Source organism: Phalacrocorax aristotelis, chromosome 1 (assembly GCF_949628215.1).
Source record: "Phalacrocorax aristotelis chromosome 1, bGulAri2.1, whole genome shotgun sequence".
Taxonomy (NCBI): Eukaryota; Metazoa; Chordata; class Aves; order Suliformes; family Phalacrocoracidae; genus Phalacrocorax; species Phalacrocorax aristotelis.
The window spans coordinates 93,943,084-93,963,286 of record NC_134276.1 but is presented as its reverse complement, the minus strand read 5'-3'; the positions used below and the strand labels follow the sequence as shown (position 1 = coordinate 93,963,286).

General features: G+C 38.4%; 1 protein-coding gene across 1 annotated transcript in view; it reads left to right on the top strand.

Moving 5' to 3' along the window:
- Nucleotides 1-20,203, top strand: part of CFAP47 (cilia and flagella associated protein 47) — a 349,717-nt gene that overhangs the window by 77,588 nt on the left and 251,926 nt on the right. Inside the window, exons 31-33 of the mRNA XM_075097894.1 lie at nucleotides 813-906; nucleotides 1,482-1,625; nucleotides 8,787-8,982. Of these exons, the coding sequence (XP_074953995.1) occupies nucleotides 813-906; nucleotides 1,482-1,625; nucleotides 8,787-8,982 (434 nt within the window). The remainder of the gene's footprint in view (nucleotides 1-812; nucleotides 907-1,481; nucleotides 1,626-8,786; nucleotides 8,983-20,203) is intronic.

Here is a 20,203-nt window from a genome sequence, read left to right as displayed (position 1 = left end):
AGCTTTTCTGAAGATGAAAACTATAGACTACATGTATTCCCATATATCTAGCAAGTACAATCATTGAAAGAAAGATAGAACACCATGTAAATAGAGAACCATGTAAATCTAGATACATTAGGAAAACCTTTCTTACCTAAAAGTCAGGAAACTTTTCTGCTCCCCTGAGAAAAATAAGCTTAAGAATTCTTCATTATTATATCTTCTTTCCAGCAGCATTTGTTTAAACTGTGTCATCTGAGAAAAAGAATAGTCTTTCTTCACTAGGAAGTTAGCTTTTTTGGTATTCAGTCTAACGGAGTTGCCTTTTGTTACTGCAACTACATTTCCTATTGCCTTTATTAGTCACCTGAGAGCAGGTGGTAGGTCAGTTTAACAATTACCAGAGCTTTGAAATACCTTTGCTTACACCCATAAGACTTCTGCTATCAGACCTGCAGACAGATAGAACCATCATCAAGTTTTAATTCTACTAATGTTATGTAACTCTCATCCTTTGGCTTTCACATGGAAATGGGTATTTTGTGTTTTGATGCTTTGTGCTATAATAAATCCTTTATGGAGGAGCAGTTCTCATAAGGAGTCAGTCTTTCCAGAGTTGTGTGTGCTTTTAGCATTCAGTTGTAGGCATAGGAATTGAACTTCATAAATAGAAGCTATCTAAAGCAATTAATAGAACTGGATCATTAGTCCAAAGTGTACTCAGAACTCAGATTAGCTTGCACATAGGTTTAGCAAGTTGAAAAACTTGGACTGCTCTCAGAAAGATTTATCTTGCTTACCTATTAACTTTTCCTGCTTTATGATTTCAGAAGCCGAGGAGCATATCTTCCTCACGTTATGCCAGAATTTCTACTTGAACTTGATGATTATAAGAAATGGATTAAACTGCAAACTGTACTGAAGGTAGGTTTGGGTTTTTTATGTTTGTTTGGTTTCATTTTTTCTTCTTTTTTTAGAAAGACCACATGTTTAGTGTCGGTTCTTTGAAAACTAATGGAAATCCTCTGTGGACCATGAGTCTTCCTACTGTAGTGACTGTTTTGGATTGCATAAATCTAAGCACATGCATGAGACTGAATAGAAATTTAAACTAACATCAACATTTACACCCTCCTCCCCTGATTTTTCTCTTCCATTCCTTCTGATACTGCTGCTGATACCCGCGGTTAATTTCCAACAGCTATGTTTTCTCAAAGTTGAATTAATTTGACTGCTTTCTACTGATTTTACCATTTAAAAAAAATATCTGATGTGTTGCCTCTCTGTCCTGATTGCTGCTTTCAACTCCTGTCAATTCTGTATTGTACTTCTTAGTCCTGAGATAGTGGCAAACTGTAAATGGTTCTAATGCTGATCACTATTGCACTGTAGTAGATGTTATCAGTCATTTAGGCCATTGATTCATTATTGTCCTCTTGTGAATTTCCTATCCAAACTGCTGAAATTAATATTGAAAGTTAATCTCATTCCTTTATCAGAAGGGTCACATGGCTGACTTGAAAAAAGGAGATCTGAAAAGCTCAGATGTATTTAGCGACAAGCATCTCTTCATTCTGGAAGACAGCATATTTGAGACAATGAGCAAACGAGCTTGGACAGATGTGCTACTGCAGGTATACAAGGTAAACTGTAGACACATTTATACTTAAATTCTGAAGAACTGATGGCAAAATCTTTGTTTTGAACAAGCTCTGTGGTATATTCAAGTTTTTGTTTCCAAACAGATCTTTAAAACTAAATGCTTCTAAGTATTTTATCTTGCTCTAACAGAGAAGAAAAAAAAAAAGAGTCAGAACATTTTCATTTTCTTAGTTCTGAAACTTCAGCAGTGTGTTAATACGTTTCAGTTAGGAAATGCTATGCTAGAACAGGCTGCATTTTGTAGGATTAAATGTTGTAGAAATCTTTTCTTACAAATAAAGAAAACTCTTCCGTGCTTTTTTGCTACCCTGATTAGAAACACTTTTCACTGGAAATACTCAGTTGACTGAACATGTACCCAATCATGGTATTTATTATCTTGTCTTAGAATGGAATTTTTAAACAAGTAAGTGTTTTTATAATACCTATTCCTTTGAAGATATCATGAACTTGGTCATTATGGACTTCTCAAATTTATTAAACTTTATTTTTACTGATGAATATTTTGGATGACTAAATCATGTTTTACAAAGTAAATCTGATGTGCTCACTAATGATCAATAATGTTTGTGTACCTAAAAATAAGTATTTACTTATTTCTATTCAAAGGAGTGGAAAATAAATGAAAAATATAAATATTATCTGGGCTTCCGAGTACAAGAAAGACATAGACATACTGGAGTGTGACTCCAGCGAAGGGTCCCAAAGGTGGTTTAAGAGACTGGAGCATCTGTCATCAGGGAGAGACTGAGACAGCTGAGACTGTTCAGCCAGGAGAAGAGAAGGTTCAAGGGGGATCTTATCCATCTCTGTAAATACCTGATAGGAGGGTGTGAATACAACTCCAGACTCCTCTCAGTAGTGCCCAGTGACATGATGAGAGGCAGCAAGCACAAACTGAAATACAGGAAATCTGAGGGTGGTCACACACTGGAACAGGTTGCCCAGAGGGACTGTGGAGTTTCCATCCTTGGAGATATGGAAAACCCAGCTGAATGTGATCCTTTCAACACACTCTAGCTAGTTCTGCTTTGAGCGGGGGGTTTGAACTAGACAATCTCCAGAAGTGCCTTCTAACCTCAAATAATCACATAATCACAGAATACTTGCTGAAAAGGCATAATAAAAAATGAGAAAAATTGTCTTAGAGAAGGTATGTAAACTAAAAAAATGAGGAAATATAGCTGAGAGTAACAGACAGAAAACAGTATGTGTACATGGGCTGAGACAGATGACCCATGGGAACATGGATGTGGAAAAATGCAATCATAGTGACCAGAAAGCAAGTCACTCTCCAATTTTTTTTCAATTTGCTGAATTATTCATAGCTACATGATAGACTAGCACAGAGCAGAGCCCCCCCAAAATTAATAGTATGCATGTGTGTTATTTTGTTTTGGTTTTGATTTTTTTTTTTCCTGATGAAATGAAACTCTAAAAAATGGGTAACTTGAAATGTCTCGATTCAGTCAGGGATTGTATGGGGTTTATGTGGCAAGGTTTTGGCAGCAAGAGGCTACAGGAGTGGCTGCCAGAAGCTGCCCCCGTGTTCGATAGAACCAGTGCCAGGTGGCTCCAAGATGGACCTGCTGCTGGCTAAGGCTGAGCCCATCAGCAACAGTGGTAGCACCTCTGTGATTATGTATTTAAGAAGCAGGAACTTGGACTGGAAGTAGCTGGGAGAGAGGAGTGAGAAGCAACCCTGCAGACACCCAAGGTCACTGAAGAATGAAGGGAAGGGGGTGCTCCAGGCGCAGGAGCAAAGATTCCCCTGCAGCCTATGGTGAAGACCATGGTGAGGCAGGCTGTCCCCCTGCAGCCCATGGAAGTCCACGATCGAACACATATCTGCCTGCAGCCTGTGGAGGACCCCACGCCGGAGCAGGTGGATCTGTCCAAAGGAGGCTGCAACCCCACGGGAAGCCCATGCTGGAGCAGGTTTGCTGGCAGGACCTGTGACCCCACGGGGGACCCACGCTGGAGCAGTCTGTTCCTGAAGGACTGCACCTTGTGGGAGGGACCCACACTGGAGCAGTTCATGAAGAACTGCAGCCTGTGGGAAGGACTCACATTGCAGATGTTCATGGAGGACTGTCTCCCGTGGGAGTGACCCCAGGCTGGAGCAGGGGAAGAGTGTGAGGAGGAAGGATTGGCAGAGACAGTGTGTGATGAACTGACCACAACCCCCATTCCCTGTCCTCATGTGCCACTATGGAGGAGAGGAGGTAGAGAAAACTGGGAGAGAAGTTGAGCCCAGAAGAAGGGAGGGTTGGGGGAAAGGTGTTTTAAGATTGTTCATGTTTCTCATTATCCTACTCTAATTTAGATTGGCAATAAATTAAATTAATCCCCCAAGTCAAGAATGTTTTGCCTGTGATGGTATTTGGTGAGGGATCTCTCCCTGTCCTTACCTCAACCAACGAACCTTTTATCATATTTTTCTCCCCTTGTCCAGTTGAGGAGGGGGAGTGATAGAGTGCCTTGGTGGGCACCTGGTGGCCAGCCAAGGTCAACGCATCACAGGTACATTGGGAAACATTAAACATTCACACATGTTCTGTCAAAAAGTGTCAGCTATTAAAAGTTGTCTTTTGTTTTGACAAGATATTATTGATGTCTAGGTAAAAGAGAAGTTATCTTCGGTTTTGATCAAATATTAAGAATTGCAATTGGCCACTTAAGAAAATTTCTAGTATTTCTTACAGCAACAGTTTAAAGACATCTTCAAACCCAAAAAATGAAAAATTATTTTTAATTTGATAATTTCTGTAGTGTATCATTAACTTTATTTTTTGTATCGTGCAGTCTTTTAAAATAAACTTGCTAGCCTTTTCAGTATCTGAGAGGAAAGCATCATTATGAATTTACACTGATGTAGGTGTGGGCTACTACTGAAAGAACATGTCTTATATGGTAGTGCAAACCAGGTTTTCCTGTCCCTTTCCTTATGCTAGAACCATTGGAGTAGGGTGGTGCTTCCAAATAGATCTTTCATCTCTCTGACCTTTGGTGTAGACAGAAGAATGGAACAGAATACGTTTGCTGGGGGTATGAAAAAGCTGAAGTTTAGATCAGCTTAAACCTATTGTGAAGGTGTGCTCTTCATCATTCTAGTTCCATTTCATGCGGAAGAATCACGTTTCAGCTTCTCATTCATTGTTCCTTCATCTTTCTTTCCTATAATAGTACATTTTTAGAGCCCTATAAGATCACATTCATCTTCCCTGTCGCTCTAGCTAATGTCTTAGGAATTATACATCTCTGCTTTACTTTTTTGTTGTAGCCTGATGCAGTTTGGCTAACATGATATTCAGTTCAATAAGCAGAACTCTTAAGATAATATGACTTTACATCTGAACTAGTCACTTAACATTTAAAGTCCTGTCCTCTCTTCTATACTCTTTGATTCAAACCCATTTTTGACCAGGGTGACCATGACTGCTGCTGAACAAGATTTATTTATTTTATTAAATTTGTAAAGAAAGCATCAGAACAATGAAGAAAAATGGTATATGAACTGTCAAGACAACAAGATCAGTTTATCTAAAAAAATATTTATTTGGGCTAGTGTTGAATTATTGTGAAGTTAAGAGAATGTTTTGTATCATAAAAGCAGTTTCATCAAAATGAAAGTAGAGACAAGCCTTTACGATAGCCCGATTTCAAGCAAGATAAGATGAAACTGAATCCTGTCTTCCTCACATAGCACACTGCAAATTTCAGAAAATGTTAAAAGAATCCATCTCTTCACCAGACATGTTTTGTTATCCAATTTTATTTTAGAAATAAAATACTGTTATTAGAAATACTTAATATTATTTTATATCAACTAACATGCCATCCCGTATTGCTTTCACACCCCTACCTGATGCATTATGGTCCACTTATTTGTTATAAAAACTTCTGTTGCTGCAGAAGTTCCAGAGGGAAAAACGTATATGTAAATCCACCTCAGAAAAATAGAAAATTAAGTTTATTCTGAAGGAAGGGTAGAACCTGTGGAGAATAAAAGGGGAAATTAATCAGTGATATAGTGTTAGTTCTCTTCTTGAGCAAGGGCTGAAATACTGATTGTATTCTACAAATCTTGAAACTCTAGGCTAATGGAAACACATGGACACTGTCAGCAGAAGTGGTAATTTAGCCCTTGGGTTAGGCCAGATTTTCAATAAAGACAATTTATCTTTAAATTTACCAAGCATGTAGTAATAAGGATGCTTTTTATAGTTATAGGTAATAACAATTCCTAACCTTATAGCTGAATATTTTTTTAATAAGTACAGTGTGCTCCAAAAGCCACTGTATGCTTGTGTCCTGGTCCCTCAACAGGATCTCAATAGGAATGTAGACATGTGGGCATCTTGGATTAGCATGGATTGAACTTGTTAAGAGACAGTAAAAGAATGTTTTTTTGGTAAATAATGTTTAATATTTTCTTCTAAATGTAGTTGCCATTACTCTTTTCTGTTTTGATCCTTTTAATAGTACATCAGGTTATACTGATGAAAGAACATTACAATAAATTAACCTGCAAAGACACTACCTTTTGAGAAAGCATAAAATAGTGTACAGCTTGGGGTTTTTGCTGTTTTCTCCAGATTTGTATCTGAGGATGCTGATATAAACATCTGAGATTTCTTTCTCTCTTGAGATAGTTCTGTGCAAATCAGTATGGTGCCATGGAGAGAAATCCAAATATTTATATTGTTATCTCAGCCATCTGTGCTTGGAACTAGGTGATGCTGAACTGAAATGCTTCAAGGTATAGAAAGGAATTTCGAAGTTACTTGAATTTTTTAATTGTAATTAAATATGGATGCTATAATTTGGGTCTCACGTACAATAATAGTTAACCAGGTTTTGTATATTAGTATTTTACAAAAGTTTTTCATCAGAAAAGCCTGAAAGCAATGGACGACAGTCTTTCATGTCATCTGGAAAAAAAGAAAAGAAATCCAGTTGTAAATATGGAAACTGTGAAGCCACATGTCTGTAGCTGCATCATACTATATGTAAGAATGTTCTCCATCTGCAGCAAATGGAGGGATTAAAAAGTTTTAACACCTTGCCTTGAGAAACTGATGCTTTCTCTAATGTACCTGTTGAAATCTGGTATTGAAAACTAATATGAAGAGAAACATTTATTAAAGGGTTGCAGAGAAACATTTATTAAAGGGTTGCAAGCTGTTTTTGTTCTAACTAGATGAAATGAAATGAAATAGCCTTTTCTTCATGTATATGTGTATCAGCGAATTAGACATTGCTGAGGGTGTTTAAGGGACTGATAAACTAGGTCCAGTTCACATTTCAAAATAACATTTTGCTGGATTGGCATCCATTGTCAATAGACATTGTAGATTGCACTGGAGATCAGTGTAGTCGTTCAGTAATTAGTGCTTTGGCTGGAATACACAGAGTAATTCTTGGAATCCAGATGGGACCGGTGATTTAATCCAGTTCATCAAAACTGGGAAAAAAGTTGGAAACAAAAAATATTTAGAATCATAAAATATGTCAAGTTAGAAAGGGCCCATAAAGATCATTGCACACTGCTCCTCACAGGGCTACCTAAAACTAAACCATATGACTAATAGTGTTGTCCAGATGCTCCTTGAACTCTGACAGGCTTGGTGTCATGACCGCTTCCCTGGGGAGCTGTTCCAGTGACCAACCACCCTCTCAGTGAAGGACCTTTTCCTAATATCCAATCTGACCTTCCCCTGATGCAGCTTCAGTCCATTTTCTCATGGTCTATCGTTGGTCACCAGAGAGAGAAGATCAGCACCTCCCCCTCTGCTGCCCCCCTTGAGGTAGTCTGCCGTGAGGTCACCCCTCAGCCTTCTCTTCTCTGGGCTGAACACTTTTCTGTGTGACCTCAGCTGCTCCGCATAAGTCTGGCCTTTTACCAACTTGGTCGCCCTCCTCTGGACACACTCTAATAGTTTGATGTCCTTCTATGAGGTGCCCAAAACTGCACACAGTGCTCGGGGTGGGTCCACACCAGTGTAGTGTAGAGTGGGACAGCCACCTCCCTTGACCAGCTGGCTATGCTGTGCTTGATGGACAAAGTTCAAGGACGTGGTTGGCCCTTTTGGTTGCCAGGGCACACTGATGACTCATGTTCAACTTGTCATCAACCCAAACCCCCAGATCTCCCTGTGGGGCTGCTCGCCAGCCTCTCATCCCCCAGTTTGCATGTATTTTCAGGATTACCCTGTCCCAGGTGCAGAATCTGGCACTTGGTCTTGTTAAATTTCATACGGTTGGTGATTGCTCAGCTCTCTAGTCTATCCAGATCTCTCTGTAAGGCCTCTCTACCCGTGAGGGAGTCCACAGCTCCTAATTTAGTATCATTGGCAAACTTAATATATGTTCGATTCCTGTGTCCAGATCATTTATGCAAACTTTAAAGAGCACTGGCCCTAAAATTGAGCCCTGGTGAACCCAACTGGTGATTGGCTGCCTGCCTGGTGTAACTCCGTTTACTCTAACTCCTTGAGCCTGACCTGTCAGCCAATCATTCACCAATTGTATTATGGACTTGCCTAACTGTATACTGGGCATTTTTTCTAGAAGAATACTGTGAGAGACAGTATCAAAAGCTCTGCCAAAATGCAAAACCACCACATCTACTCATTTCCCTTGGTCAACTAGATGGGTGACCTTGTCATAAAAGGAAATTAAGTTGGTTAAGCAGGACTTGCTACTCATGAACCCGTGCTGGCTATGACCAATGACTGCATTGTTTCTCAAGTGTTTTTCAGTAGCTCCCAGAATAACCTTCTCCGTAATTTTACCAGGAACTGAAGTGAGACTGGCAAGCCTGTAATTTCCAGGGTCTTCCTTCTTATCCTTCTGGGAAACTGGGACAACATCTGCCGGCTTCCAGTTGACTGTGACCTCTCCAGACTCCCAAGACCATTTAGAAGCTTCAGTTTGCATTTTGTTTAAGGAAGCAAAGGAATTCCCTAAAACCTCTCCAAAAATGTTCTCTTGTGTGTTATACATTTGTGCTAATGTGTAATCTCTTAAACCTTTTCAAAATTAGAAAGCCTTTTGAGTTCGAAGTGGGTTTTGTTATCATTCAACCTGAAATTGTTCTTTTTACAGTTGGTGCTTAAAAACACTTTTTCTAATTTCAGGTGTTTGTTCTTCCACGTGTTTCTTCATGCAATATCACTGACCTGTTCAGCTTGGAAAGCATGCAGAACATGCCAAGAATAAAATCAGAATCTTTATCCAGTAATATATATTCTCCATATGAACGAACCATTCTCACTTGGTTGAATAAACATTATGAGAAGAATCGAAAAACTGTGTGGAAAGATTGTCAAAAAGGTGAAATAATTCTTTCACTATAGTCTTCCTTCTAATACTCTTTTTGTAGACTTTTAAAATTGTTATTCATAGAGATATCATGACAACTTGCCACTGAAAGTGTTTTCCGGGGAGTAGTTATTGTCTATCCATATGTATTTCCTTTCCTTGTGTGTCTGTGTTCCAAGATCAGCATCTTTTGACTAGCACTGTTCATGAAATATCTTCCATGTTCAGATGTTCTGAGTGTTCTTATAGTGTCCTAACTAGGCATGAGGGGTGAAGTGTGGTGAACCTTAGCACTTTCTTCTTTCCATTAATGATCTCAGGAAGGAAGTGCTGCTAACAGTGATCACTTTTACGTCATTTTCCTGTTTACAGCCACACACAGTTTTTAGTATTTGTGCTTATAGTAGCTTGTTTGAGAGCTAGCTTTTCAGAATTTTTAGAATAATTTTGGTATTGCCTTTACTCTAAAGCCATTTATGAAGGTAACAGAGACTAAGGTTCAAGATTATAAATCTTGCCCTACTTGCAAGGTCAGTTTGACACCTCATGATTGCTTGAGAAAGGTTAGACAAAATTACCTGTACCGTTTTGACCTAGACAGTTCTGGTATTTGAATCTGATAAACTGCTCAACCAGTAGTAATTATTAGTTCTATTTCCTAGGGTGATTTCTCCCTTTTGCTTCTTGACCCTAACGTCATTGTCTCTTTTAGCATTAATTTTGGATTAGTTAACACCAAGGAAGGGCAGTCTGATGATGATCAGGGGACAACTCCAGAAGAATAGCTTATAAGCCACATATGGAAAAGATTTCTAGTGTCATTTTTGCTCTGACTGGTTTCTGACCTGTCTGAATTATGGATAATCTATTTGAATATCATCTTCCATAAGTCTTACCTGGGCATATTCTCTATCTTGCATATGCTTTGAATATCCCATTGCTTTTCTCATTTTATCTCTAAAGAAGCAAATTATACTAGATATTCTCAAATGTGTTGAATAATTCTGCTGACAAGATTGAAAGATCAGTCTATACCCCCTGCATCCAATAGAAATAGCTTTCTAGCCGTCAACCTATAGTTTGGATCTGATCTTATTATTAACTGAGGGAGCTTCCCTAGCTAAAGTAACATGCCCTACAGTAAGCAGGTCTATTTGCAATGTATTATTTTCTTATTACCTGTGTCTAGTGCCTGCTGTAGTGTACCTGTCTTAGAGTCACAAGCACTCTGCTCTGCTGGTTCTTAATCTGAGTCCTGTGTGTATAAATGACAACTTGCAGAGAGAATGGCTAGCAGTCTGGCAAGTGTTGTGGCTCACCGTAAATGCTGCATGTATATATTCCTCAACCCCACTGTCAGTTCTCTTTATTGTGGACTCTAGCAATACCTAAATGTTGAGGCATGGCTAGCTTTGTTCTGGCCTGTGGGAACTTGCTGGGGAGAATATGACCGTCAAAATGCATCTTATTTAACATTAAACTTTTACTTGAGCTATAACGTCTAAAGATGAGCGAGTGAATCTGAACCATACAGTGCAGAGAGTGGACCCTACTGGGCAAAAATCCACAAATGTCTCAGTCCAAGAGAAATATCTCTTGATGATGAATTTTAAGGAGACAATTTTTGAAAGTGTTATTTTAGTTGCCTAGGAGTATGTAATAAATTAGAATTTTAAACTGATTTTTTTTCAGAGTTGACATATAGTTATCAGCAATTGTAGTTTTTTAACAATTATTTAGTTCTAAAGGCTCCCCAAAATTGGCACCCAAAAGGAACAATTTAATTAAAATATTGGGGTTCTCAGAAAATAATAATAACTTCTATTAAATCATGCTAATAGGACAGATAAATCGGTAGGTTAGTGTATTCATTTATGCAGACCTGGTTGCAGATTTGGCTCTGGGTCACAGGTGAAGATGAGTTTTGTGGTTACTGCCAGGGGACATTTATCTGCATTACAGTTCTCTCTTACGATTTCACTTAATTATACTTTTCTGCTTTCAGAGAAGTGCATGATTGGAATAAGAAGGCAGAGATTATATACACTTTCTGCGTGTGGGAAGTTATCCATACTGCCTTGCTATATTGACTTGTATGTAGCTTTTGGCCCATGAGTTCTATATTCTATTTGCCAGAGGACAGTTGAAATAGCTTGGTGTATACACATGAGCATGCCCTTTTCTTTCTCACAAAACTACATAAATGAGCACTGCTAAAGTTACAATAATTAAAAAAAGAGAAAATTTTGACAAACTACGAAATTCTTAATCTTATACCTCTACATTATAAAAGTTCTTAACTGTGTAATCTTATACTTTTCTGTTCCACAGATGACCTGCCTCAATATCTCTTTGAATTCTAGGTTTTAGCCTTCATTTTCCCCCTACATGTTTGCTTTTACTGTCTCAGAATGAATTGGTATCTGCTATTGTGCTGTTCTTTCTGATAAACGGGGCAGAGGATCTGATGAAAGAGGACACAGAAAAGACTGAGGTACTCAATGCTTTCACCTTGGTCTTTGCTGGTAAGACTGGCACTGAGCAATCCCATGCCCTTGAGATGAGTGGGAAAGTCTGGAGCAGAGGAGACTTAGTCTTGGTGGAGGAGGCTCAGATTAGGGAGCACTTAAACAAACTGGACAAACACAAGTCTGTGGGACCCAATGGGAAGCACCAACAAACACTGAGGGAGCTGGCCAATGTCATTGCGAGGCCACACTCGGTAATTCTGTAAAGGTGAGGAAAATCATGGGGAAGTTCGGAAGAAAGCAAATGTTGTTTCTGTCTGGAAGAAGGAGGATCTGGGGAGCTGCAGGCCAGTCAACTTCATCTTGTTTCTTGGAATGGTGAGGGAGTAAATAATGTTGGAAACAATTTCCAAACATATGAAGGACAAGATATTGTTTGGGAGTAGTCAGGACAAATTTACAAAGGGGAAATCATGCTTGGCCAACCTGATTGCCTTCCATGATTACATGACTAGCTCAGAGCACAGGTGGAGAGCAGTGGGTGTTGTTTAGCTCAACTTTGGCAAGGCTTTCAACACCCTCGCATTACACCCTCATAAACAAACTGATGAAGCACAGGCTAGATAAAAAGGCAGTGAGTCAACTGAAATTAAGCTGAACTGCCAGACTCAAAGGGTTATGGTCAGTGGCAGAAAGTCCAGCTGGGGGCTGGTTACCAGCAATGTACCTCTGGGGCCATTTAGCTGAGTTTGTTTTTTAAGATTATACAGTGGAGAAGAAATTACATATCTCAGCAGATTTAATATTCTGATATACCATACCATTGGTCCTTTAAATTTTATGACGTTAAGGTTAATCATCGAGTTTATACTTAGATATTTTGACATTTGTAGTCATGTTAGCCTTAAATTAAGCAGTTAAACAGGCTTTTTCAGAGAAACAGTTAAAAGAGTCATAAGGAAAAATTGCAGTCCTAGTAGGTGTTCATACAACCCAACTGAAAGTCCCAAATATCCTCAATTTTGTATGAGTTTTTGTTTTTATTTGCTTAATATCACTAATGTTAAGAGAAGGATTAGTTCTTTTATTCTTGATACTGTCCAGATCAGCGAGCAATTACCACTTTTTGCTTAACATTTATGCACCTACATGTTATCATCCAAACACTCTGCTTTGAATAAAGAATTAACTCTGGCTAGCAATGTGTGATGACCATGGAGCTGTTTTCAGCTCAAACTAGTCTGTTGGGTGATCCATTCCTACTAAATAAATGAAGATGTATCCAGGCCACATTTCTCAGTCTTTCCTTTGATACTTAAGCTACTTAAAGTGAAATGTGACAGTAAGCCAAGCCTAAGCTACTGCAGTGCAGAAAGGTTTTAAATATACATCTTTATTACTTCCTTCTAAAGTTGAAGATAACTATGTCATTCATCAGAACTCTCCTCTTGCAAGAATTAAGATCTCAATAGCTTAGAGAGAACATTAGCAAGGAGTTTACTATCTCCATATCTTCTGCCTTTACTGCTACTAAAAAATAAATATGTTTTAAAAGCAGCTTGGCATATGTTTCGGGAGGGCAGGCTTGTCATATGTCTTACTGACCATAAAATGGAAAGCAATGTTGAAACTTGAGACCAAATGCTGAAAAACTGCAAAATGCAACTTTGCCTGTTCTGCTGAGACCTTAATTATACATGAAATATAAGGTTCAGTGCCCACTTAAGGCATTATATGGGCAATAGTAATGACAGAAGAGGAAGCATGAATTATTTGAGTAATAAACTTTAATTTACCTTCTACCACTCCTTATCTTCACATTTCTTTTCAACATTTCTCTCTGAAAGACTAACTACTAATAGTATAAAAAAATAAGAGTTAGGAAAAACCCTTTAAAAGTTGCTAGAGCATTGGAATACTGTAATTCAAACCCTGTACTTCCTACACAGAAGAAAATTTTGCAAATCACTGAATTAAATTGCTACCTGAGGAGCTGTATGTCTCTTCCTTATTAATTATGATTCTTGCCATGTTATAAAAGATAAATTATGTTTTGGGAAATAAAGGATTTTCTTGAATATGTCCCAGCAAGATCTAAAAAAGAGTAGATCATTCTACATTTAATATAAAAATATTAATGTGACAGCCAGTAAAGTGAACAATATCTGAACAATCAATCTAACTCTGAGATGTAAGAGCTGTCTCCAGAGTAGATACATCTTCATTTTACTGGAAATTCTGCTTAAGAGGAAAGAAAAGTGCTAATCCAGTGCCAGTGTATGTTTGTCTGACAATGTTAGGGGTAGTAGCATCTCTTAAGATTCTTACTCTCAAGTAGGAAAGTTTTGGTTCTGATACATTATTCACTTCACTGTGAGTTTTTTTTTGTTTATTTTTAAAATTTTGATATAAATTCGCATTGCATCTGCAGTAAAGAGGTTGAGGAAGGAGAGATTTTAGAGTGAGATGAGAAGTTTTCACAAAACTGTAAGAATTAAGTAGAATTCTTGTTTGTTTTAAAACGGATTCCCTAGAACTTTTGCTTAAGGTTGTTTCCAGTAAGGCAATTAAAAAAAAATGCTTTTTTCTTTCCCTTGTTTTCATGATTTTTTCTTTTTCTCCCCTCTCCTCTCTCCTCTCTGCTCTTCTCTCCCTGGTTTTTAGGAGGGGTATTTCTGAAGTGTATTAATTCTTGCTTCTCAATTTGATGGTTCTTAGAGACAGTTGAGAAACAAGAGCTGAAGGATATTTTTATCTTTGAAGTGTAGAAAGGAAGAATATTCTGTAATTTCATATAAGATTCCCTTCAGTTAAAATTGCTGCAAAACAGTCTTTTCCCAAAGAACAAATCTTGCTTTTTGTATACTTGATAAGAAGCTGAATTAAAGGAGGGAAGTGACTATCTAATGAACTGCCATCATGAGCATCATAAGTCTGCCTTCCAGCAAAATATTATGAGAGGACATTGTTCTTGAGTGATGAGTCCTGGAAACTATTTCCTGAAATAGAAATTAGCAAAGTTTTAAACCATTTTTTCTGTGTTATATTTCATGATTTGCACAGCAAAACGTAAGAATATAACATAATATGTAAATATGAAGTCCAATAAGTAAGCTTTTCTGTCCTGCTCGCCTTTCTTAGTCAACCTGAATACTCCACATTTAAGAATTGCATCATATCTCATTCCCTATAGCCGAAAAACCCACAAGATCATATCAGGATTTTATTTGGCAGAAAAAGATAAAAAGAATTATTTTTCTGAGTTTTAAGTTCATATGTGGTTGAGAAATAAACAAAGCTCCATGTTTATTTTACCTTTTTGGACTTTGGAGTAGTATAAAAATATTTGGTTTATACAGTTTTATTGTTTTATACTGGCTGGCATTATGCAGTTTCAGGGAAATAAAAGTATGAAGAAGGATAGTCCTTGGAGACCTATACTGAAAAGATTTAAAGTGTTCATATTTGGAGAACTGTTAAGAAGTTCTTTCAAAAAAAAAAAGCCTTAACTCTTAGGGCTGCATTTATTTGTGTATATATTTGTGTCTGTACATATATACCTACATATATATGTGTGTGTAGACATGTACGCTTAGATATATAAATGTATAAGAGTATATACATATATGCAGATCTTCAAAAACCTAAATGACCTAAGTAGGAATAATAGGGTAAATGTTTAGTAAGAAATTTTTTTTCCTTACTTGCAATACACTCTGAGATGCCTAGGTGGCTATTCTGCTTTCAGCTGAACAAGGCGCTTCGCAATGTTTTTATGTTAATTGGAATAAATAAGGTTTCTGATTATTTGTGGAATTAATGCTACTTCTGCATTGCATACCAAATATGTAGGCTGAGTATGGTATGGCTGTGGATTTAGTGATACAACTTCAGATATCTCATGAAGAGAAAACATATTTCAGATTATGAAGATTGAAAAAGGGTCTGTCAATTCATTGTAGGTATCAAACAGTGAATTTCTGTGAATTTCATTGAGAGCAGTCTTCAACCTTTTTTTTCCTTTTGACTAGAAAAGATGTTGTGGGGTTTATAGTATTCATTCCGAAGCCAGTACAGAAGCTAGGTATGCTGTAACGAATTGTGATTTATTACATTTTAAATCAAAGGGATCTATACGTGAAATGCCATGATTAAAAAAAAAAATGTGTTGAAGGTGACATTTTAATCTAGAGGCTTTTAGTATCATTCAGTGATTTTAAAACTAGTTCTTGTTACAAATGGAAACTTTCTGCTGAAAAGCAACAAAATGGAGACTGATATACGGTAACACTTTTCTTATGTGATACATAAAAACCTAAGGAATTTGTCAACTTAAGATGCTATTTGGGATAAGAATCAGCAAAAATAAAACAGACCTGCGTAGATGGATGATTGGAAAATTTCATTAGGAGCAGAAAGGTAAACGTTCATGCCTCAGGGTAAAAGCCTTCTGCAACAGATGGGAATAAATGAGACATATCCCCAGCGCATCCGTCTTTCTGTCACTGCCCCATGTGGTGCATCTTGAACTTTTCTGGTTAGAATTATTATGAATTATCAGGGCTATTAAAATGATCTACCCCTGATATTTCAGGAGTTCATAGAAGAACAATTATCAGTTTTGATGAGCAAGAGTGGCAGCATCCTGCCTGAAGTAGGAACTCTAATTAGCCTATGAGTCGCTAATAAAAGACTTCTTGTTTTCCATGTTAAGATAAACGTAGCATCACATCCTGTATGTGCTGAAGGTAGATATCATTCTGTTAATCCTAAATACATTTTAGGAAAAACACAGTAGCCTTTTTCAAAAAATATTGCTCTCATCTTTCTTATGCTCTCTGTTGTAAACTTCAGTACCATAATTTTAAACCTCGTCCTGGTTCTCATGTCAGCACTTACAGAAAAGGTTATTGCTACATATTTCTTCTGTAAATGTTTGTATTATTCGGTACCAGATTTAAGCTATTGAAACAAGACTATAGGTGTTATTATAGCTATAGATTAGTTCCACCTCCGGAGATTTTCAGATCCCAGAATAGGAAGTTTTATATAATATTATAAACCATTCTTACTGCAGTAATTTACATTAAAAAGGACATACTGTAGTAGTTTAAAGGTCTGTCTAGCTCAGTATTCTACCTCCAATAGAAGACGCTTAGAGACGAGTAGAAGTGCAAACTTATAGCAATACTTTATGCATACTCTGCGACTTCCTGATTTGAAATTCAAGACTACTTGAGATGAAGGTGGTAATTCTGTAAGGTTGTGCTAGATTTTTATTGTGTGAATTCCTTTAATTGTATTTTGATCCTATGCAAACTTCTAGCGTCACACCATTCTGAAGTAAGTAGGTTTAAAATCTATATTGTATGTAAAATGTCTTGTTTTGAGCTTGCTGCTTAATACTGTAATTTGGTACTTCCTTTACCTGCAAATTCATGTATTACATTGAGCTGTTTAACAATAATGTCTGGTTCCCATTGTCAATGTCACGCCTACTTATATAGACTGCTGTCATATCACCACTCAATTGTTACTTTTCCTTTGTAGTTCCATAGGCTGATTTATTAATTCCTTATAAAGTGCCATTTCATATCTTTGATCATTAAAGGTCATCAGTTTCAAGATTTTTATGTGAATGTATTAGGTTTGTTTGGAAAGTCTTACAGAATATTAGCCTTACCCTGTATATTTTTTCCTCTGTTTTTCAGTAACTCAGAATTTGAAAAAATTGCTTTTTGGCTATATAATAGATTTATCATTTGTGAAGACATCTGCTGTGCCTTCTTAGACATATATCAGTTGATTTTGCAACGGATAGCAAGAATTTAACTCTTTTATTGCTGATGAAAACAACAGAACAGCTTCATAAGAAATATAGTACTTGAAAGATTTATTGCTATTCTTACTTTTTAATATAAAATAACTCTGAATCTTAGTAGATTAAATAAAATCTGACCCTTTAAGAGTTTTAATGCTTTGTATAAGACCATTTTATTCTTTCTGGACGGTCTTATCCAGATAATACCAGTACATCATACTTCTGTGTTACTATTTTTTTCCCTTTTTACTGGAATTTTTCTTTTAAGATTGATGGTAATTTTTCATTGTAATTTTTTCCAGAACAAAAGTGATGTGGTGTGTGTGGTGGAAGAGTTGTTTAAGTGTAGTGTTTTTTGGGGAGGGCTGAACAGTGTTGTTCTACCAGAAAGATGATCATGGTTTTGGCTTGCCAACCACTTTGTACTGTTGGTTGTTGGTTTTGTTTTGTTTTTGTTTTTTTTTTTTTATTTTGTGGGACTTTTGTGGGATGCCAAAGAGTACCATCGTGTACCTATTTAGAATAAGGTTGGATATAGTTTCTTTCAGAAAGAAGCAACAGCTTTAAGGATTTCATTTTCACTGTTAGCAGTGGGATGTGTTAGCTATTTTGAAACTGAAATGTTTGACTTCATAACCATTCGAAACAATGGCTTCGGAGATTTCTGTGAACTCTTTATACAATTAGCCATTTTTGTGGGCTGTTTCTTTGAATAGTAACACTACCATCTATCTTCAAAGAGATACTTTGTTACCAAAACAAATTTTTGTGAATCTTTTCTTAAAAATGTTTGTCTTAAAACTGATCTTTTTCTACAGTTGGTGAGGAATAAAATAGTGTGGTATGGGAGGCAGAAAGGGTGACTTCAGAACATTGGAGGAACTGGAATAAAAGGGGATAGCAGAAAGTAAATTGTATGTTTCTGGTGTTCTGCAGCACAAAGCAGGTATAAACCAGTTTTAGTAAGTCAGTGAGATAAAGCATACTGATGGATCAGTTAATAAAAGTCAAATGTGAAAAAAACCCACAGTACAGCACAGAAAGTAGGAAAGGGAGAAAAAGAACAGAAATTATCTGTTTCCTCTTGGTGAAGTAAGGAGGGGGGTCAGCAGAACCACTACCTTGGGCTTCTGGAGGGCAGACGTTGGCCTGTTCAGGGCACTGGTTAACAGAGTCCCTTGGGAGACAGTCCTGAAGGGCAAAGGGGTCCAAAAGAGCTGGGCATTCTTCAAGAAGGAAGTCACAAGAGCAGGTTGTCCCCAGGTGCTGCGAGATAAACTGGCAAAGATGACCAGCCCAGCAGAACAGAGAGCTTTGGCTGGAACTCAGGAAAAAAAGAAGAGTTTACCACTTTTGGAAGAAGGGGCAAGCAACTCAAGAAGAGTACAGGGATCTTGTTAGGTCATGCAGAGAGAAAATTAGAAAGGCAAAGCCCAGCTAGAGCTCAGTCTGGCCACTATTGTAAGGGATAACAAAAAATGTGTTTACAAATACATTAACAACAGAAAGAGAGCCAAGGAAAATCTCCATCCTTTATTGGATGTGGTGGGGAACATTGCCACCAAGCATGAGGAAAAGGCTGAGGTACTTAATGCCTTCTTTGCCTCAGTCTTAATAGTCAGACCAGTTATCCCTGGGGCATTCAGTCCCCTGAGCTGGAAGTCAGGGACAGGAAGCAGAATAAACCTCCCAGGAGGAAAGAGTTTACAACCTGCTGAGCCACCTGTACGCACAGAAGTCTAAGGGGCTGGATGGGATCCACTCAAGATTACTGAGGGAGCTGGTGGAGGAGCTTGCCAAGCCACGCTCCATCATTTGTCAGCAGTCCTGGTTAACAGGGGAGGTCCCGGATGACTGGAGGCTTGCCGATGTGACGCCCATCTACAAGAAGGGCCGGAAGGAGGATCCAGGGAAATACAGGCCAGTCAGTTTGACCTTGGTACTGGGGAAGATTATGGAGCAGTTCATCCTGAGTGCGCTCACCAAGCACCTGCAGGACAACCAAGGGGATCAGACCCAGCCAGCATGGCTTCATGAAAGGCGCGTCCTGCCTGACCAGGTGACCCAACTCATGGATGAGGAAAAGGCTGTGGATAATGTCTATCTGGACTTTAGTAAAGCCTTTGACACATCATCTTCCTAGAGAAGTTGGTGGTTCATGGCTTACACAGATGTACTCTTTGCTGGGTGAAAAACTGGCTATACGGCCAAGCCCAGAGAGTTATGAGCAGAGCTAAATCCAGTTGGTGGCTGATCACAAGTGATGTTCCCCAGGGCACAGTTTTAGGACCAGCCTTGTTTAATATCTTTATCAATGATCTGGATGAGGGGATCGAGTGCACCCTCAGGAAGTTTGCAGATGACACCAAATTGGGTGAGAGTGTTGATCTTTTTGAGGTTAGGAAGGCTCTGCAGATCGATTGGGACAGGCTGGATCGATGGGCCAAGGCCAATTGTATGAGGTTTAACAAGGCCAAGTGCTGGGTCCTGCATTTGCATCACAACAACCCCATGGAACGCTACAGGCTTGGGAAAGAGAGGCTGGGAACCTGCCCGGTGGAAAAGGACCTGGGGGTGTTGGTTGACAGCCAGCTGAACATGAGCCAGCAGCGTGCCCAGGTGGCCAAGAAGGCCAACAGCATCCTGGCTTGTATTAGGAATGGTGTGGCCAGCAGGAGCAGGGAAGTGATCGTGTCCCTGTACTCGGCACTGGTGAGGCCGCACCTGGAGTGCTGTGTTCAGTTTTGGGCCCCTCACTAAAAGAAAGACATTGAGTTGCTGGAATGTGTACAGAGAAGGGTCTAGAGAACAAGTCTGATGAGGAGCAGGTGAGGGAGCTGGGGTTGTTTAGCCTGGAGGAAGCGGAGGGGAGACCTCATCACTCTCTACAACTACCTGAAAGGAGGTTGTAGTGAGGTGGGTGTTGGTCTCTTCTCCCAAGTAG